Source organism: Sphaerodactylus townsendi, linkage group LG02, assembly GCF_021028975.2.
Source record: "Sphaerodactylus townsendi isolate TG3544 linkage group LG02, MPM_Stown_v2.3, whole genome shotgun sequence".
In the NCBI taxonomy this organism is placed as follows: domain Eukaryota; kingdom Metazoa; phylum Chordata; class Lepidosauria; order Squamata; family Sphaerodactylidae; genus Sphaerodactylus; species Sphaerodactylus townsendi.
The window spans coordinates 82,123,467-82,145,211 of record NC_059426.1 but is presented as its reverse complement, the minus strand read 5'-3'; the positions used below and the strand labels follow the sequence as shown (position 1 = coordinate 82,145,211).

Genomic DNA, 21,745 nt, shown 5'->3' with positions numbered 1-21,745 from the left:
AGCCTAACCTACCTCACAGTGCTGCCATTAGGATAACATGGAGACAACAATAATGGTGTAAGCTGCTTTGGGTTCCCACTGAGGAGAAAGGTGAGAGGTAAATGAAGTACATAATAAATATAACTTTTCTGTGGAGTAAGAAAAAACTTCTGTACAGTGAGAAAAAAACTCAGTCCCTGGAGGGCAGGTCAACCCAGTGCTTCTCAATGGGAGGTAGACAGGTCTTCCAAGTGGCTAAGATTCTCATATTTGTGTCTGTATAGCTACGGACATAGGTCATTGAAAATTTTAAAAATTAGGAAAACCAAATATTTCTGGAACTATGTGTTTTTTGGGCTGAAAAGATGCCCAGGATCAGAGCCTGCAGAGCAAACATCCTGGGACAATCTTCAGCAAATGGTAGGAGGGAGAATCCTTTCAGCTGCACACAAAATGTGCATTTTACGAGGTGCAGGATAAAAGGTTTAGGATAAAAGTTGTTTAGGATAAAACTGACCAGAGAGCAAAAAGGAGTAGAAAACAGTCTCTTTTTCCCTCTGATGTTTTTGCTGCCTGGAAAGCACCCCGAAGCCACCTCTTTTTAAGATGTTCCCTGGACAACATTTTGGGTGTGTGGAGTGAAAGAGGCAGTTGTCTCTTTTTAAGACATCCCACAGATGTATTTTTTGTGTTATGCAGAATGGATCAAAAGTTGTTTGCAGCCATTTTGGTTCCAAGCCAAGAACACCAGAGGCGTTCCTCCCATTTGGCAAAGTGGGCAGTTGCCCTGGGCGCAGCCTTATGGGTGGGGGTGGGGGGGCGCGTAGGTTCGTTTGTGGGATTTTTTGTATTTTCAGTGTTTTTTCCATTTTTGGCCTGCAGGGGGCGCAGTTGTTAGGCTAGCAGCACCAAAATTTCAGGGATTCTTCAGAAGACTCTTCTGATGATATCACCCAGGTTTGGTAAGGTTTGGTTTAGGGAGTCCAAAGTTATGGACTCCAAAATGGAGTGCCCCCATCCTCCATTGTTTCCAATGGGAGCTAATAGGAGATGAGGGCTACACCTTTGAGGGTCCATAACGTTGGACCCCCTGAACCAAACTTCACCAAACCCGGGTGGTATCATCAGTAGGGTCTCATGAAGATACTTGGACATTTTGGTGCTGCTATCTTAATAATTGCACCCCTGACAGCAAGCACCCCCTAAATTTCCCCAGATTCTCCTTTTAAATCCACCTCCTTCCTGCCAATGCTTTCTTTCTTTCTTTCTTTTATTCTCTCAATGCCTAATAAAGGTAATTATTATTATTATTAAATCCATCCCCTTCGGCATAGATTTAAAGGGAGAATCTGAGGTCCCCGGTTTAAACATTGAAAGTGATGCTGTTTCAGGGTTGGAGAATTCAATTCCAAAAAGAGCATCACTTTCAATGTTGTTTAAACTGGGGACCCCAGATTCTCCCTTTAAGGTGGATTTAAAAGGAGAATCTGGGTTCCCTAGTTTAAACACCATTGAAAATAATGCTGTTTGGGGGTGGATTCCAGCATCACTTGTTTAAACTAGGAAGCCCAGATTCTCCTTTTAAATCTACCTTAAAGGGAGAATCTGGGGTCCCCTGTTTAAATAACATTGAAAGTGATGCTGTTTTCCCCAATTGGGGAGATTGGATACAACACCATAAAATGTTTTCATAGCAGTAATAAAACATTTCAAAAGCATTTTGAAAATGTTTTCAAAAATATTTCTGCTGTGTTCAGATTTGTGAGTTGGGGCATGTTCTATAATGGGATGGTGACTTTGAAACAACCTGGTGGAAAAAATAATTGTTTGGTTACCGTGGGAGAGGTTGGCTGCCCGTGGGGGTGGGGCATCAAACTCAGGTTTTGCCCAGGGCTCCAGTTTGCCTAGGTACGCCCCTGCAGAACACAATCCAAAAAGGCACAAAATAGTGTGCAAGGTTTCAAGCTTGCCCGAACTCTTAATCAGGCTGGGGGTTACAGAAATTGGAGGGTGGGGTAGATGTCTCAAGCCATAATCTTAAAATCTGGTTGTGCCAGTATCCTTTATTTAATGCTCAGTAGAAGTGCAGACATATTAATCAAGGACAGTTATTGCCCTTTTTTCAGCAGAGAGAAACCATTTACTGCTTCTTGCTTTGAGAAAATCCAGGATGCAAGTTGTCACCAGAACTCTTAAACCTGCATACTGGCTCAGCATTAAGCTCAGAGTAGTGGCATAACCAGTTCTTTTGGCCTAGATTTTTGCTTTGGCAGCAGCAGAGATTTCTATCAAATTGCAATTGACTTGGGGCAGCCATGTAGGGTTTTCAAGGCAAGAGACATTCAGGTGTGGTTTGTCGTTGCCTGCCTCTGTGCAATGACCATTAAGTTTCTTGGTGGTCTCCCATCCAAATACTAGCCGGAGCCAATCCTGCTTCATCTCCAAGATCAGACAAAATTGGACTAGCTTGGGCCATCCAGAATAGGATGATGTGTGCTTTACGACCCTTTTCCTTTCTTTTCCTGTCCATTAAATATTCAATTTAAGGAAAAGTTCAGGTGAACTCACCAGCTTGCATATCTCTTTGGGTCATTTTGGTTGGTCCTAATAAAAGGACTGCAAAACAGTTGAGATAGACCGAATATTTTCCAAAATTTGGAAGAAATGCAACCACTTCATGAGTTTGATTAACTAACATGTTTAATAATCTATTCCTAGGAACAGGTAGTATTGAAATCCCTGTACTTTGCTTACTTGTGAATGGAAAACCTAAAATACTTGAGGTAAGAAGCTAATTCTATCCTTTCATGTTGATGTTTACAAGACAGACTTTTTACGAGGTGGTTTATCATTACCTTCCCCAGTCATCTACATTTCCCCCCCAGCAAACTGGGTACTAATTGTCTGACCTTGGAAGGATGGAATACTGAGTCAATTTTGAGCTGGCTATTTGAAACTGACTTCCTTCAGGGTCAAACTCAGGCTGTGAATGGAGTTTGGACTGAAGTACTGCAGCTTGCCACTCTGCACCACAGGGTTCTTAAAGGGGCAAATTAACAATGCTGTTTAAACACATATTTTGGTGTTCATTTTGCTGAAACCTTAGCAAGACACAAAAATGAACCTATGTAAATGTGCTGGCACTTTACACAAACTGATTAGTAACATAGACTCTTTCATTTGTCTTTCAGTGTCATGTTGCAGCACAAGATATTAACCAAACAGTAAATTTCTGATGAAATTTTCAAGCCAAATGTAATTCCCGCCTCCCCCCCCCCCATGTTTTATTTTTTTTTATGCTTTCGTGGTCTGGAGCAGAACTGTGGTGGCAATGGGGACATCCAGGTGGCTTGTCCCGGGCGCTGCCATTGCTGTCATGCGGTGAGGGCGGGGGCGTGGCGAGGGCAGGGCAGGGCAGGGTGGGAGTGGGCGAGGCGGGAGGGGGTGCACAGGCAGCTCATGCCCCGGGCACAGTTCCCCCTCCCTTCATCACTGGTCTGGAGGGATCTTGTGGTCTGTTGATAGAACTGAACTAGCAGGGACTTGACATAAATAGAAAGTGGTTTGTGTAAGGTGATTCATGAGTTTAAGGCAGAGCTGAAATTGAAACCAGGGAGTCTCCCAGCTCATTGCTAATGGCCTGATTCATCATGCTATAATAGTTCTCACAGAGAATCAAACACTTTACTTAAAATTTTTTGTTATTGCCAGTTTTTATCCTCACGCCTCTGTAGGCTAGTTAAAAAGCCAAACTGAGAAAACTGTTGGATGGTGAAATGAAAATTGAGCTGCATAGCATATACAGAAGTAAAGAAGCAGTTTGTTAGCTAATGAATTGTGAGCATATTGAACCATCTATTTCATTAAGAATGTAGTTTCAGAGGGTAGATGGGTTGGTTTGTAGTAGAACAGTCAGATTCAAGTCCAGCGTAGTAACTTAGGGACCAATGTGAGTTTCAGGGTATAGGTAAGGGGGAAGGGGGAGCCACAAGAGTACAGTTTCACATTTGTGTCCCCTTTATGGAGAAAGATGGGGTATAAATGCAGTAAATAAATAAAAAATAAGAATGCCACGTATCTGCATGTTTAACTGCTGAACTGATTCTCCTGAAGAACTAACACAATGTTTTGTTGTGAACATTGGGATTCACCTAGAATAGTTGTTTTGTGCGTGTGTCTTTTTTAACATAACATTTATTATTTTGAAAGCGCATTTACAGGGGCTTGAAAAATTCTGCCCCCTGGCTCATCTTGGCAGGATCTGGTGGCATAGCTGACATCTTATCAGCACTAATGAATGAGCCCCACTTAATAGTGCCACAGGTGGTGGAAAAACAGCTGAAAGAGAAATTTCCTACTGAAGATTTCTTGCATAAGGATATTCTTCACTGGACTGCAGTGGTAAGTTTGATCCTTGGTGGTCATGTAGGTATGCTCCCATCATTGCTAATTACTGATTAGGATGGACCCTTTACACTATGTTGGTTACCAATCATTTACTGATTTTAATTCAAGGTTCTGGTTATCACTTTGTGAGTGCTACCCCTCTACGTTGTCTCTCCTACCAACCACCCTGCGTTCCTCCCTCTGTCCTTCTTTTATCCGTCTCAAAAGCTTTCTCCCTTCCCTGGATCTTCCTGCTCCATGCTATTAATGTTTTAATCTAACGTCCTGATATAACTTTTTAGATCCAAAACATTATTGCCCATCAACATCTTCTAACAGTGCATGGTTTTGAGCAAGAAGGTTCAGAAGAATTGGATACAGTAATTCTGAAAGCTCTAGTTAAAGGTAATCATATTGTAATCAATATTGTCTGTTTCAAAAATATTTCCTAGTGAACTAAATTATTTATATAAGCTATTTATATAAATACTCAAAGCAGTGACCAATAAAAGATATCAACTGTCAACATGCAAAACTATGCTAAAAATATTAAGTTCACCTAGTGCAAGTAAAAGGATTGTACCAAAGGGATACTTTTTCCTCTCTTCATTTGTACCTGTTGGTCTCTTTCTTTTCTTTTAACAGAATTAATGTGAAAAAGAATTAATGGTATAGAAGTTGTAAGACTTGAATACTTGAACAATGGAAAATGCTGTGTCTAGTTTAATTGTGGAGCACTATAGGTAGACAGGTAGTGGGGTTGACTGACAAACTTGATTTTTTTGTTCCTTTTTAAAAATCAGATTAGTTTCAAAGAAGTGAGATGGGATAGAAACATTACAGTTTGAAAAAAGGCAAACTTTTGGCCACTGAAGTACTCTTTAAGACATTGCACTCTCTGTAACAGGATTCATGTGAAATATGAGCTGGCACAGTTCCATTAAATTAAACACTTTTAGGTGCTTATGATTCTAGCAGAGGATACAGCACTAGCCTAACTCCGTGGAAATCACTGGGGCTTAAAATGGCTCAAGTTTGCATGGCTCATGCTCAGGACATCTGTGACTAAGTGCCACTTGAAATAGTAAAATGACAATTTAAAAAATCCCTAGAAAGTCTTCAATTTCACCAGGCTTTTGAGAGGTTTAACTTGCTGTCAATCCTTGTCAATGTTCATGTTAAATTTTTGATAGCTTGTAAGAGTCATAGTCAAGATGCTCAGGAGTACCTGGATGAACTGAAGCTGGCTGTGGCCTGGGACAGAGTGGACATAGCTAAGAGTGAAATATTCAATGGTGATGTTGAATGGAAGGTAAGCTCTTTCATGTACTTACTTACTTTTCCTGATTGCACTACTGTAAAGATTGGTTGGAGTAATGCAGATGTATTGATTCTGCACAATAAGGGAGATTGAGAAGGATAAATAGATGGTAAAATGGAAATTAAACCATGAGTTTAATATATCTGAGAAAGCACTTAAGGCTCTGTGACTATCATTTCCACAGGTATTCAGTGCTATTCAGAGGTGGGATCCACAGGTTCTCACAGGTTCCCGAGAGTAGGTTACTAATTATTTGTGTGTGCCGAGAGGGGGTTACTAATTGGTGATTTTGCCACATGATTTTTGCCTTAGTTACGCCCCTCCTTCGCTCCTCAGCAGTAGCGCGCAGAACTTGAAGCAGTCTAGCAGGAGGTGAAACGGCGTGTGTGGCAGCCTGCGCCTGCGTTCATTCGTTTCCTGCCCAAGGACTGGCGCAGCGGCTGCATCCTTGCCACAGCCCTGCCCAGCAATGCCCCGCCCCCTGAATGCCTGGCCACGCCCCCGTTGTTCCCCGCCCAGCCCCATTGGCGCTCCGCCACTGTTTGAATCCCACCACCCTGGGAACCTGTTACTAAAATTTTTGGATCCCACCACTGGTGCTATTATGCAATGTAGATGTACACTTATACTTAAGGATGCAGGATTATAGAGCTATTGCTATCCCTTCCTCAAAATATTTCAATGGCATGAATCCTGGTACTGCTTTAGCTAACATTGTTCATGAGGACTGATATCCCCATGACAATATCTCCCAACTATATTTACTGGTGGAACTGGATGCAGCTTACCCCTTGAGTTGGAACTATCATGTAATGAATTTCTCTCCCCCCATCTGTTAATGCCATTGGTGTGAACTGGGGATAAGGGACCTTTCTGTTTGATTGTCACAAATCACAATGCCAGGTCAATTTTGAAGTAAAACTCAAGGAGTTGTCATGAGAATATTGAATGTTGTCGTGAATCGAGACTTGCCTTTTGCTGACCACCATGGGAAGTTAGCTCACTTAACCTGTCTAGTGGACAACCAGTGATACGGAAGAAAGTTTGTAATTTGTCATTTTTACCCATTAATTCAAAACTGCTACATGGTAGTTCTGTCCAATCCAGAAGCTGTGTGTACAGTATCAGCTAGAAACATACCTAACAAAACTTGCCCTATTGCTATTTTTTTTAATATCAAGCTTTCCATATATATGATGGTAGGTCAAAAAAGATGGCATGTTTCTTAACACCGATTTAATGTATGAACAAATACTGCTCAATAGAAAAAAATAAGTATTTTCACTTGTATTTCTTGTAAACTCAGTCATGTGATCTGGAGGAAGTGATGATGGATGCCCTGGTGAATGATAAACCAGAATTTGTCAAGTTATTTATTGATAATGGGGCCAACATCTTTGACTTCCTGACCTATAGCCGGCTACAGAGACTCTACTGTACCATCTCACCAAAGTGTCTCCTGTATTCACTTTTGCTTAAAAAACATGAAGAAAATAGACTCACTTTAGCAGGGATGAGTGGTCAACAGCACAAAGAAACAATGGATACTTGCCTGCTCTTCACTCTCCATGAAGTTTCCAGAGTGCTGAAGGATTTTTTACATGATGCATGCAGAGGTTTCTATCAAGAACAGAAGTCTGGAAGCAAGAAGGAAACTGTAAGTTTAGGAAAGACTTAAGCCCTGTGGCTTTAACATGTTCTTTGGAATCCCCAGTAATATTTACAGCAGTAGTCTTCAACTCATGGTTCAGGATCCTTTGGTGGTTAATGGTTTTGGTAAATTTTGAACATATCTGAAACATGTTATAAAGGGTAGAAAAATCCTTATATCCTTACCAAATTAACTTTTTCAATTTTTCATTTTTTACCATTCATTATGTATGTTACCCTTTTAATCAAAATAAAGCACGTTCAACATTAACCTAATTACTCCTCCATGCTAACTATTTTTACTATAATACCCACCTTACCCTTCCCACCCTTCCCACCCTCCTCCATCCTACTTTTATTCCATCTACAAAAAAGAAAACCCATACTATAATTAAGTAATATTAATATGCTACACTTATAATTAAAAAGAAATCCTTAACATTTCTGTACAGACATATTTCCTTGAGCTCTACTTCCACTTTCCACTTTCTCTGCAGCAAGAAAATCCACTTATGACATGATTTTAATTTTGCTTCGTTGTCAGAGCTGGTCAGTTTTACCAGTGGGCACAGCTTTGCCCCAGACCTCTTCTTTCACCCGCAGCCAGCCTGCCTAGTCTTACCGTTCCCCACTCCCTTGCGCTACTTTGCAAGCTTCCCCCTTGCCCTCCTCCCTGTTGCCGACTACCCAGTGCCTCCCTGCTCCTGCAAATCTTTAGATTTAAAAAAATTAAATAACCATATCAATAAATCGATACTAAGACTTTAAAAAGTAAAAATAATAATCAGTCCAAAAACCCAATTTGCCCCTGCATTTGATCAACAAACTGGGTTGTCTCCAGTCTTGTAGTTTTATGTACAAGCAATTAGTGATTCCAGACCACACCAGGAAAAGTCTGTCAGTCTTGACTTAGGTTTACAGCACATTGGGAGACAGACAATCATGAACCTGAGCAGCTTAGTGGGGGATGCAAAATTGCCCCCCAGGGCCCCCTGCAGCCCCCCTGCCCCCCATGGCACCCCCCCACGTGTGTATGAACTGTATGAAATAATACAATATAGAGTAATTCTATTTTTTTTATTCATTGGTATAAAGGTTGGGAAAGTATTATAGATTTTTCATTTTCTTTTTTTCCCCTTGAAATTTATATTGGAAAGAGAGGAGTTTAAACTACTATTTTAAATTAAGGATTTTGGATCTCTATCTCTGTTAGTTTTCTTTCAAGTGGAATAGATAAAGTAGTTATAGGAATCTGAAGGGGAAGTAGAAAGTAGGGAGAGAGGGAAATATGGGAAGGAGGAAGGCAATATAGAATGTTTTAGTTGGGGGGATTGAGAAAGATAGACAATTAGATATGTTTGTAATATGTTAATTGTAAACAGTTTTTGGTTTCTCTCCTTACTTATGTTACTATTTAAAATCAATCAATATAATTATATAAAAAATAATACACTACCTTTCGGTATATTGCTTTTAAAATACTTTAAACAGTCATTATTTGAATCTAGAGGCGAGACAAAGGGGAACTGCACCTGGAGCATGCGTGCCCTGCGTCCTTGCCATAGCCCCACCCAGGAATGGCCCACCCCGGAATGCCTGGCCACGCCCCCATCATGCCCCATTCAGCCCCATTGGCACTACGCCACTGTTTGAATCCCACCACCATCGGAACCTGCTACTAAAATGTTTGAATCCCACCACTGAATATTAAGCATACATTTAAATTGATAATTCCTTGTACTGATACTGATGAGTTAATAGTAGTCCCAACAATAGTTTTACTCTTATGAATTGCTTTTAAAAAATCTCTATGATTGTGTACTTCTCTGCTGCACCAATCTCATTTCTTATAAAAGCAGGGGTATCCCCTTCTTCATCACTGTTCTGTCCCTTTGTGCTCCTGTTTTTTAAAAAATGTTTAAATGTAAGTGTAATTTTTTAATCAACATGAAGTGCGAAGGTATATATTTTCCACATATAAACATAGAAAATTAGTAAAGGAGCTGAACAGTTGTTTTTTGGGAATATTTCCTTGCCTCTTGAATATTGGGTCTTGTGGAGACTTGCATGAATTTTAATGAAACATCATTAATTACACTCTGCAGAAAACTGCCCTCTTTTGCCAACGTTAAATAGAATCTGATGTAAGAGGAAGCTGGGTCATATAATTAATTGCAGCTTCTTTGCACAATATCCCTTACAGAATGTTCTCATACCTAATAGCTTTTATCCAGGATATGGCAACCCTTTAATTAAGCAGTGACAGTGAATAAATTATTTCATGGTCTTCTCCCCTTTCCCTGATCAAAGAGGCTCAGTAAAAGTTGCTGGGGGTTCTTAGGTTTTCATATTTGTACAGTCATGGGCATAGTTCAGGTCTTGCAGCTGAAATTGGTGTAGAACAAAAGCTCCATCCATAAACTATGTAAGCATAAAAATGTCTACTGTAGAGCGGTTTAAACATAAAAGACAACATAAAATATACAGACATCTGAGGGTTGCCAAATATTCCACAAATTAAAGCACATCTTTTACTTTAGAGAACTTTTACACTATTATATAACGTAGCAATTGCATGGGACTGAGAATACTGCCCTGCAGTTATTCAGTGTCTGTTGAGATACATTTACTTGGTGCATCCTAATCCCCTTTCTGGAGGTGAGAGTTCTCTGTGGCCGTTTCCGCACGGCCTTTTTATGGCGCCCTGGGGACGGGATAAACGCCGTCCCCAGGGAGCCATTCGCACAGGTGGCGCTGCTGCAACGCAGCAGCGCCAACCTGACTGCGCTCCCCCTCCCCCAGGGCGGCATCAGGCCGCCATAAAAAACGTTTTTGCCGCAACAGCGTGTTCCCGGCGGCGCGGTGCGAACCGCACCTCCGGGAACACGCTGTTTCCCTTCCCCGTCCCACTCACCTTGTCCCCGTCATCGGCCTGCTGGCCTCTGCAGCCCCTCCCTCACTGTCCTCCAACCCCTGGAGGTCGGAGGGCAGCGTGGGCGGGGCTTCAGAGGCCAGCAGGCCGACGACGGGGACAAGGTGAGTGGGACGGGGAAGGGGGCAGAGGCGGCTCCATGCGGAGCCGCCTGTCCTCCGCCGGCCTCCCCTGAGGACGCACGCACGCTTGCGTGCGAAAGGCCTCCACTTCCACGCAGGCAGAATTCTTGCCGGGCGTACTTCGGGGGCTGTAAGGCGGAAACGGCCTGTGTTTTTGTCCTTGGGTATGTAGGACTACCCCTTCTATTTAAATGTTGGGGAAAACATTGTGGTGTTGGTATGAAGTCCCGCGTGCACAGTGGATCCTGTGAAGGATCACTGAAGAGGGAACTGTTTGGTCTTGCATCCCTAACTTATTTAACAGTTGGGAAGAACATTATGCTTATGTGCATATAGAACAATCAATTTTTGTAAATTTCAAATTTGTTGTCTGCTTCTGTAGGATAAGTTGCATGCAAAAAGGTTACCTGGCCCTTTGGACATGAATCAGAAAAGTGAAAATCCTTGGAGAGACTTATTTTTATGGGCAGTACTTCAAAATCGGCACAAGATGGCATACTATTTCTGGGCTATGGTAAGCTTCAAGCTACAGGGTGTAGCTGCTTCATATGTGTATTTTTAGACAGGAGTGAGTGCTTTTTCTGTTTAACATCACAGCACACAAAAAAGGGCAGGAGATACAGATTGTTGCTTGGAGAAAGCACAACAGTGTCTTGCTCTTCCCTTTTTCATATGAGACTAAGTTCTTTCTGGGGACACTTTGGATTACAAAGAGAAAAAGAACAACCCTGGGGTCATTTTGAAAGCAGTATTTTCAAGCGTCCCTCTTGTAACGACTGAAGGTGGGAAAGATCAACCTGTGGTTGTCAAGCAGTAAATCATCTGGTATTTTGGATTTTACCCACAACTAAGAACAAGAACCAAAGTTGTCATGTTTCCTCTAATAAATGAGTAATACTGTGTGCTTTCTGTGTTAAGATTCTTAACTGGGGAAATGAGTGTAGCTAACCATGTTCATACTACTGGAGTGCTACTGTTCACAGGAACAGCAGCTAAAGGGAACCTAAAGTTACTGGTGAGAAGAACAGAATTCTGTGAAAGTACATCAAAACAACGGTGTATTTAGGGGGGACGGAGGGAACATACAACCAGGTGTCACTTCCTAGTGTCATGTGGGGAGGCACATTCAGCCAGTCCCTCCCCCCTCCCTCCACACACTCCCTCCAGGAGCAAACACAGCCCTCCTGCTCAGCCTTGCAACAGCTGTCATAGTTCTTCGGAACCCTCTCCCCCCCGCCCACACACAGAGAGTTTAGTTTCCACAGGCAAAGTTGTATTCCAGAAGTCAAACAGAAAAGTTCCAATATGCACAGTGACAAGTCCAAGGGTCAACCAAAAACACAAGTCCAGAGATTCAGGCCAAAGTCATGACCAAGCAGAGCCACAAGGTCAGCAACAATTCAATTTGTTTCTTCCATGCAGCTATGCCCTTCCCAGTTGCTTTTAAAGGCAAGGCCACTTAGAGGGCCTGTAATGCTGAGCACCTGCCAGCTGCCTCAGGCCTGCTCCTGAAAATACTCCTCCACACTGTTCCTGCAGGACCTGTGTTGGGCTGCCAGGTGTGCACTTCATCTTCTGTCTTGTAGGGCCCAGTGTGTTCCTCTGTTCCTGGGGCTCTGGGGATGAGGGAGGTGAACAGACTGGCATTTCTATAGCTCAGGGAGAGCTGGAGGGCTGTGGGGTCACCGCACTGATGTCTGGTTGTGGGTTCATGTCTGACCCCACAAGGCCTGCTTCTCCCTGAGCTACTTTTGGCTGAGCCACTTTTGGCCACTTTTGGCTGCTATTGTTTTAACCTGATTGTTTCAACCTAATAAAAGGAATCAAAATTCTGTGTTTGGCTTTGTTTCAAATCTGAGGCTTAAAAAGAACCTGGGATGTTCCTCTTGGAATGCACATGTGGTGCCATTGAGCTGGGGTCTCTTCCCACCATTTTGAAGTTTGCAGTGCAGATGGAGATGCAAAGAGAGATATTTTTCTTTTTTACTTTTTATGTTCCTTAATGCTTTTTATGTTCCTTTATATACTTTGATATATATTTAATTTTTTTCAGGGACAGGAAGGTGTAGCTGCAGCTCTGGCAGCTTGCAAAATCCTCCGAGAGATGTCTCATCTGGAGATAGATGCTGAAGTGGTCCGCAGAATGAAAGAAGCAAAATATGAGCAGCTTGCTGTGGGTAAGCATATACAATACAAAAGATGTAAAAGCTTGTGGTGAATACAACAGCCCAAATCCATCATCTGACAGGTAAAGTCATGGAAGCAGTGGGAACATGTTGCTCACCATCTAAGGCTTTATCTTGCTCATCCTCCATCATTCCACTATAAAATGCAATTTTCAGAAGTGCAAGAAGGTACATGAAGAGGAATCCTCTTTCAGGAGGGACTGCTTTGATCTGAAAGATTTATTTATTTATTGTTAAAATGATTGCCCCTTTTCCTGTAATTGGGCAGCTTACAATTCCAGTAACAACTTTCCAAAACCAAGTCAGAACCCAAATAAACAAAATCTTAATCATAACTTAAAACATATATCAGCCCTTGAAAGCTAACTTTAGGAAAGAGGTACATTTTTTCTGATTGTTAAAGGGGAAATATTCAGACACTATTCTGGTCACCAAGAAAAGGTTTTGGGCCCACACAACATTGAGTTCACCGTTTAACATGATTTCCCCCTGCTCTTCCTCATCCCAGCTTTCAAACCAAAACAGCTAAACATGATGCCCTAATGAAAAAAGTTGATGCTCTGCTAAAAAGTCAAGACCTTTACAGTTCTTCCACTCTGCCAGAACCCATTAGACATTAGACATTTGATCAACTGTATGTTTCACACCAGCTACAGAAAGCACCACTATGTAGCTGCTTGACATGCTACAGAGGATGCAGAGAAGTCTTAACATGACAGCCTACAGCATCCCCCCCCCCCCCCCACGCACACACCTTTTATCATCCAGCCTAAAGAAGAGTTCTGGAGAACTCAGATACTTTCTCAACTGTTTTATGTTGCTTTGGTGGTTCTCAAAAAAGGTATTACATGGGTTACATTTCGGTATTTTGCTTAAACCACTGTGTCACTCTACTTATCCACTGTCTAGGAACAAAGTTTGGTTTTTATTGACTAATTATTGGTGATTCCATACTCTAATAAAAGTAAATTAAGTATAATTTGAGGAGGTATTTTCTTCCAAAACAAGCTAATAACCATGTTGTTTGGTAGGGAGAAGTGGATATGGCCTTTTCCTTGACTCATCTACAATGTTTTGGTGTAGGCTCTCAAATTGTGGTATATTAACCAGTTATGTTGGATAATCACTCTGAATAGCTTTGCTTTACTGATTTGGGGTGGTGGTAGCAGTAGTTCACATTTGGGGACTTTCTGATTTTTTTTCATCTGTGAAATTGAGGGCATTTCCCCACTTACCTTAAGCCCCGTGCTACTTGAGGAGAGTATGCTGGGTCCTCTCGCACTTCATCTATTGTGGGCGGCGATAGCCAACAGTCGCCCCGACGCTGCCGCTGTTGCACCCCCCTCAGCGCGCGGCATCCCTGGCACTCTTGCAAAGGGCGCCTTTTGATGACTCCGCGCAGAGCGCCGGGGCGTGCGCCAGGGATGCCGCGCGCTGAGGGCAGCGCGCGGCATAGGGGGGATAAGGGGAGAGTGGGGAAAGGCCCGTAGAAGCTGCCCATCTGTTCTCGTATACCTCTGGCCTAATCATTGTTCTTTCTTCTGTATTCTTTCACAAAAGAGAAAATCCTCCTGCAAGATCTGCATTATTTCCTGCTATTGTTCAAATTGGAATGCAGATATGCTGAGAACTTCCTCCTTTAGATAAAGAAATAAAGAATTTGAATATGGTAGTTTGAATATGAATATGGACATTTCTCCAAGGCAGCCAGATGGGTTTCAGACTTTACAATGACTGTGCTCAATAGCACAGGTTCAAATTTTCTAGAGTTTTTAATTTCAAACTATTCTTTCCATGTGGCTCCTCAACAGGACCAAGCAGAACAATTGTTGGCTTTTTTGTTTGTTTGTTTGTTTTCTTTTATAGCATTCCACCTCCTCCAAGTGGAAAGACTTTTCAAGGTAACTTTTCAGGATTAGCTTCCTAATGAGAAGAGAAAATACTGTACTATTTATAAATCTTCTAACCAATAAGAAGCACGTGATTTCAGGGCAGCACCAGTCCTAAAACAACATCAGTCTTCCAAAAGCTACAGATCAAAGTTCAAATCTGCTTCAGCTTCTACCCCAAGCATCACAGAGACATTTCTGTTCTCATGTGACCTCTCCAGCTATCTGATTGCCTGCTATTTATCAGTTTGTTTCTTTATAGTCTGCCTTTCTCACTTGCACACAAGGCAGATTAGTGTTCATTGTTAGTGGTCAAGCTAAAGGGAAATTCTAAATAGCAGGATATCATCTCATACAAGCTGTTATTAGATTTCAATGTTGATTTTTCTTCTAAGAAAGCTTTTATTTTCTTTGTTTCAGTAAATACCATCAGCTGCTTACGTCTTTCTTCCAGGGTGCTAGGCTTGACCAAAGGGATACATACATCTCAAGGACATTTCTGTTTCCATGTGATATATTTGTAACAGCTACCATGAGTTTGGCACGTTGGTTTCTTGCCACCTTGAAGGTGTGGACAACATTTGCCCACCTACAATCTTGTGGCCCCTCAAAGAATTCTGAAAAATAATGGACAGAAGCTCAGAAATTATATCCAAGAGTTCTTTTAGAAGCCGCAGATGCAATTCATTTGACCTTCTGTACTTAATTTCATTTAAAGAAACTAGGTGTTTTATGTGTTATTGCTTTGCCTTCCTTCCTCTTCATGGGTTCTGTTTTTGCCACATTGAGCACTGTTTCCTTCGCAAGGGAAGATTAAGGAAAAGTAGAAATTCAGCAGTTTTGCCCTCTTTTTACCATTTGTTACAATTTCCCTTTCCTGTCTCTGCTATGGGCTTACCATATCCTTGTTCTTCTTCTTACTTTGAACATAACAAAAGAAGAGTTTTGATTTATACCTCACCTTTCTCTCCTGTAAGGAGACTCAAGGTGGCTTACAAGCTCCTTTCCCTTCCTCTCTCCACAACAGACACCTTGTGAGGCAGGTGGGGCAGAGAGAATTCTGAGAGAACTGAGACTAAGGCTCATTTCACACATGCAGAATAATGCACTTTCAAACTGCTTTCAGTGCTCTTTGAAGTTGTGCGGAATAGCAAAATCCACTTGTAAACAATTGTGACAGTGGTTTGAAAACACATTATTTTCTGTGTGTGGAAGGGGTCTAACTCAAGGTCACCCAGCAGGAATGTAGGAGTGCAGAAACGCATCTGGTTCACCAGATGAGCCTCTGCCACTCAGGTGGATGAGTGGGGAATCAAACCCAGTTCTCCAGGTTCGAATCCACCTGCTCTTAACCACTTACCGCGGTGGCTCTTTTTTGTTGTTTTCAGAATCTCTTGCTAGCCTAAGCTCATACTGAGCTTCAGTTTTTCTAACACTCTCCCTACAAGCACTGGTTATTTGTTTATATTCATCTTTGATTATAATGTCTCTGCGATGCCTGTACAGACTAAGCTAAGCCTTATTCCAGATCCTACTCTGTTAATTTTTCTGCCTCAAAGCTATTTAGAACTAAATCAGTGAAATATGCTAACCTGATGTTAACGTACATTATGAGCAGTCATTTCGACAGAAAAAAAAAATCACCATCTCTTTGCCCTGTCTGCCCTCTGCTTTACACTTAAGAGGTCTGGTCTTTCAAAATTTGAATATGATTGAACATAACCCCCAACAATTCCTATCTCTGATCTCAATTTGACTCTTATAAGACCAAGGTTGAACAGTGGTTAGAGTGTCAGACTGGGACTGAAAAGACAAGTGTTCAAATTCCTATTCAGTCATGAAGTTAATTGGGTGACCTTGAGTTTGTCTCAGTCTACCTAACCTGCCTTATAGGGTTGTTATGGGAATAAAATGAACATGTCCAAAATTATGTATGCCCACTTGAACTTCCTGAGATAAAATTGTAACAGATTCTTCTTGCACATATAACTTGCTCTCAGGCAGGCCTATAGAAGACATTTGAAAACTTTGCACCTCCTGCCTGTTACCATTGTTCTTAGGGACAAGCAACTCTGTGTGCCAGTTTAGCATTAATTTAAAACAAATGCACACAAGCTATAAGCCTGTTTCCAGAATTGAAAAAAACAACAACTTAGTAATACTAATGAAAGCAGTAAATGTGTATTTGCAATTAATGAGCAAAGTGAAGGATGCAAGTAGAAGAAAGCAAGTAGTGCCGCGGAAACATCTTAGCAGAGATATATACTAGAAGAAGTGTAGCTTTTAGTTATAGCAGCTACTACCATATATTTATACATAACAAGCCCTAACAAGGATTGGGAAACATGAAGAATCTCAGGTTCATAAGTGGTTCCCCTCCAGCAGAAACATTAGACAAATAATTGGGAAAAAACAAATGTGGGGAGATGAAGCTACCTTTGTGTTGCTTGTGTATCACTGGTGATCTCATGCCATTGTTGCGATAGTGGCAGAAATCTGTGGTAGCAGAATAGACTGCACCACTACAGATCGTAGGTGATCACACTTGAGAAAGCTTCCCTTGCTAAAAACTCCTTGTAAATAGAAAACTGGTACAGCAAGCAAAGAGGATGAATAGAACCATTCTCTCTGCTGTCAATTTTCTGTTTGCAGAGAGTTTTTAACTCTCAGTTTTAGAAATGTGATTTTCAGTGTATAGCATAAAGAGGGGCAGTCTATTTTGTTTCAGAGTTGTACCATCCCTTACTCCTGTGTATGTGAAGAAGACAGACAGTGGTGGTGAGCCAAGATTTACATAAATTGATTCTCCCACTGTAAACAACTTTACTTCAAATACATATAATTAATTCAGCGTGTTTTGTTAATTCCGTTTAGTTTCCCACATGTATTCTGTTTCCCTGCATTTGGCCATCTGTTAATTTCCTTGGCAGAATTATTCAGTGAATGCTACCACAACAGTGAGGACCGAGCTTTTGCTTTGCTGGTGAGGAGAAACTGTTTCTGGAGCAAAACCACTTGTCTCCATTTGGCCACAGAAGCGGATACCAAGTCTTTCTTTGCACATGATGGGGTGCAGGTGAGCAAATGAAGCTACAAGTTATAGTACCTGTACTAAATTTTCAAAGCACAAGATGCCCATTAACCGTTGAAAAAACTTCAGAGAATAAGTCTTCTAGAAATAGAAAATTCAGAATTTAGAAAGCTGGTTTATGACATTATATGCATATATCATAATATGAAATTGTCCACATAATGATTTATAATAGGGTGTTTTTTTAACCTGTGAAGTTTGGGAACAAGAAGCAACTGATATTCCATTGATAGTATTTTCTCTCAGATGGGTTAACACTCAGTGGGATAGTATAGACCAATAATATTGTGTTTTAGTGTCACAGGACCAATGATAAATTCCCTCAGATATGGTATATTTGCCTTTTGCATTGAGAAAGAAAAAGGAAGGAAGAGGGAGGCCAAAGTAGTTGTGTTAAGCAGCCTCATACTTACCTGCTCAAATAGCTGGTGCGCCACTGAATGTCTGCTTCTGCTTTTCTGGCTGTTACTCATAAGATCAGTAATATGTGATTACAGTTCCTTAAATGATTCTTTTAGACTTAATCCTTAACAAAAATTTTTCCTGCTACTAAGCCCATAGAATAGAAAAATGGTGCAGTTTGATGATCTTTGTACTTATGCAAACCTCTGAATTTCAGGCTTTTCTGACAAAAATCTGGTGGGGAGACATGTCAACATCCACCCCTATCTGGAAGCTAATTTGTGGGTTTTGGTGTCCTTTCCTGATATATACTAATTTAATATCATTCAGGTATGGTCTGTACAGTTACTTTGTGTTTAGAGATTCAGATAAGGAAAGGTGTTATATGTGATCATATATGTGGTAAAATGCTACTTATATGTATGTGTGTGTGTGTGTGTGTATGTGTGTATATATATAGTCTGTTACAGAGGAAATTAAAAAGTATATTTTGTAAAAGTCTGTGCCCCCTAGTCCAGGGCTAACGTTGCTGTTCTTTTTCCTGGTAGAAGCTCTGTGTCTTTAAGAGCTTCATGAGATGCAGAAATTTGGTTGGTGAATATTGGCTGGCACATGGGTGCAAATGGAGGCAGCTGCACACGTTGGATCCACGAAATGTGAACTGGTGCAACTTCTCCACAATGCTGCTCTTTCAGATGCAGCATCTTTGCCAGAAAGAATGAGTGAAATATAATGTGTGTTTCATAAGAATGAAGTGTCCCATATGTTTCAGAAACAGAATTCAACCATACAAAAGAAAGAATGATGGATATTTTCTGTAGATTCTTATTCTATTGATTCTACTGGTTTGAATGCCAAACCAGACATTATCTCATTTGTTTGTGCAGTATAATCCAATCACAGTCCATCACAATTCTATCTTGTAAATATTTTACTTTCAATCTGACAAATAGCTTAAGCAAAAGTAGTTGGATTAAACTAGACTAGTTTATCTAAACTGGATCATGGATGAGATTTCCCACATTTGTGTAAAAACGAACAGGGGTCTTTTGGCACTTTAAAGTTTTATGAACCAGAGCCCAGAATGATTCTGAGTAGTTCTAGACCAGGGGTCTGCAACCTGTGGCTCTCCAGATGTTCATGGACTACCACCTGATCCTGTCATGCATCCCACCACCTAGAGCAGGGGTCTGCAACCTGCGGCTCTCCAGATGTTCATGGACTACAATTCCCACCAGCCCCTGCCACCATGGTCAATTGGCCATGCTGGCAGGGGCTGATGGGATTTGTAGTCCATGAACATCTGGAGAGCCACAGGTTGCAGACCCCTGGTCTAGACCACAAATGTTTATGGTGGAATAAAATTTGTCAGTCAGCTGCTAAGCCCTTTCTCCCTGGGAATGACCCCTGACACAGACTCCTTCTGGCGCATGGTAGCAGACTAGGTCTATGCCCCAGGACATGACACCTGGACAGAGCTGTCCACCCTGAAGCTCTGGGATAATTCTTTTGGCCATGCTTGGAAATGCATGCATGCTTTCCTGGTCCAGAGTATCCCTTATGAGTAGGGGCTGCTTGGAGGTGAGGCCATGGTACTGGGTGGCTGTGGCACTGAATAGTTGTGTGCTGAGTGTGAGGGGTCCTACTGCCCCTCAAAATAGCTGGGGTTCCTCCTTATGCCACTCCCACCCTTCCCTAAGGCCCTTCATTTACTGTCTTCCATCCTTTTCCCTGTAGCTTACTGTCAAAGTGTGGATGCCATTGCAGGACTACCTGCAGTGGTGCCTGAGGGCAGTATCAAGACACCCACTGTTGAAGGCAGCCATAGCTCACACCAGAAGCTGAGAGAGGAAGGGGCAGCCACCAACATGGCTGTCCCGCCTTTCCTGATGAGGTACTATATGGGACCCTGAGGCCTAATGACCCAGGACACTGTCCCCTTGTGCCAAGCCAGGAAGAGATGGAGTTGAGCAATGGGAAGAAAGACCACAGCAACTTGGGGTGGGTGGGTGAGAGAAGTGAAAGTACTGTGAGCCTGGGCGGTGGCCCTGAAGCAGATTGCTACAGGTGCACACATGAGATTAGATTCTGTTCTCTGTCCCCCACCACACACACACACACCCTTTCCTGTTATTCACAACTGATGATGTAGACCACTTTCATGTCCTGACCCACATGAGGCGAGCTGTTGAGGCCAGGTTGCAACCATCCTATGGGATTAATTTCTCGAGTGATCACCAGCCCCTCGGGCCGCAGCAGCTGAAGGCAAATCCATGCAGTGGACACCAGTGAAGTGTGGATGTTGGGGACTAGGGAGAATGTAGGGGCCAGAGGCAAGCAGCATTCTCTGTATTGAGTTCTTGTGGCTTCTGGTACCCCTGTCCATCCCACCCCAACTGCCTCACTACAGCATTTCCATGGCACTCAATGGTGCAGTTGCTGGGCATGCTGACATCATTGTGCCACTGCAACCCAGCTACTGACTCTTTTTCCTGCCAGCCATAATCTAAAATAACCCTTTAGGGAGCAGACTAGTGGTGCCACAGTTACATTGTGGCCAGCTGCCACAGTGCAGAAAACCCTCAAGGTTTTCACCTCAATTTTCTATACATTGTTTTGTGATTATGTCTTTGACGTCCTACACCAACCCAATATGCTTTCTTAGTCTGGTTACATCATTCTCACCTTGGTAATGAAAAATACCACCCCAATTCAGCATAACAAATCTGTTTTCTATCACTGTTTAATAATTCTTTTTCTTTGCAGTGAGGAAACCCAATCAGTGGAAGAGCCAGAATCATTTAAAGAGCTTTACAGCTTGGATACAGAAAGGTCTTTGCTTTTTCCCAAGGAAGTGGATAGGTAGGATCAGAAATTAATGAACTTTGGAAGCCTTATGACCAAGTAACAAAAGGAAACATTTCCTGGAAATTAATAGCCACCATGAAAAATGGAGGTACAAAGAGCAACTGAGAGCTCTTGAGTGGTCTTTAATCTTCATGTAGTATCTAGTTCACAACTTTTATTGTGAAGGTTATGGAATAGTAGAAACACTAAGTGCTAAAGATTGGACAATTTTAGCAGGACCTCTCTTATCTGCACTTAATACCACCAATTAGTTATCTTCCTTACTTAATTTTGCACTGAAGTCAAGGAGAGATCTAGCAATCCTTTAGCCCAGGAGCTTCTACTGGCCCATAGAAAAGTATTTGTTTGTAGGAGAAAGCTTTACATAGTTGAGAGTTATGGATGTTTTCAGTTTAAATAATGAGAATGGAGGCATTTCACCCAATCCTTACTTGGACAGAAAAGTTTTAAAATGAACCACAGCCTTAGGATCTGCATGCTCCCTGGTGACTGGTTGTGACAAAAGAATATGATTGCACTGTCATTAAAAATAAAGGTGTGTGTGTGTGTTTGGCTTTCAGTTGCAGTTGAAGAGCAAATCCTTTTTCTGTTTAGTTTTGCCAGAAGTTTGCACTGCGATGGCAACCTAATCCTTCTAATATCAGATTTAAAGTGTGACCTTGACCAGTGCCAGAAACAAAGGTTCAAGTAACAGTGATCAGCCTTGGCCAAGGATCTTAAAGTACAAGTTAATAAAGAGTGTCAGCAAAACTTTGTTCTTACAATTGAAAAAAGAAGAAAATGCACTTTTGAGTCCCCTAATAAAGTAGCAAAAAGAGTTGGCTATTTGCATTTGTGTTGGCAAACCTGCCTGCACAATTGCCCCAGAGAAAATGGAAGATAAGCATCTGCAACTCACTAGCAATGCTGAAAGCAATGT

General features: G+C 41.8%; 1 protein-coding gene across 1 annotated transcript in view; it reads left to right on the top strand.

The window, feature by feature from the left end:
• Positions 1–21,745, top strand: part of TRPM5 (transient receptor potential cation channel subfamily M member 5) — a 69,263-nt gene that overhangs the window by 17,670 nt on the left and 29,848 nt on the right. Inside the window, exons 7-17 of the mRNA XM_048484574.1 lie at positions 2,698–2,762; positions 4,189–4,380; positions 4,668–4,770; positions 5,559–5,677; positions 6,993–7,343; positions 10,773–10,904; positions 12,444–12,567; positions 17,396–17,541; positions 18,176–18,293; positions 19,696–19,852; positions 20,725–20,820. Of these exons, the coding sequence (XP_048340531.1) occupies positions 2,698–2,762; positions 4,189–4,380; positions 4,668–4,770; positions 5,559–5,677; positions 6,993–7,343; positions 10,773–10,904; positions 12,444–12,567; positions 17,396–17,541; positions 18,176–18,293; positions 19,696–19,852; positions 20,725–20,820 (1,603 nt within the window). The remainder of the gene's footprint in view (positions 1–2,697; positions 2,763–4,188; positions 4,381–4,667; positions 4,771–5,558; positions 5,678–6,992; positions 7,344–10,772; positions 10,905–12,443; positions 12,568–17,395; positions 17,542–18,175; positions 18,294–19,695; positions 19,853–20,724; positions 20,821–21,745) is intronic.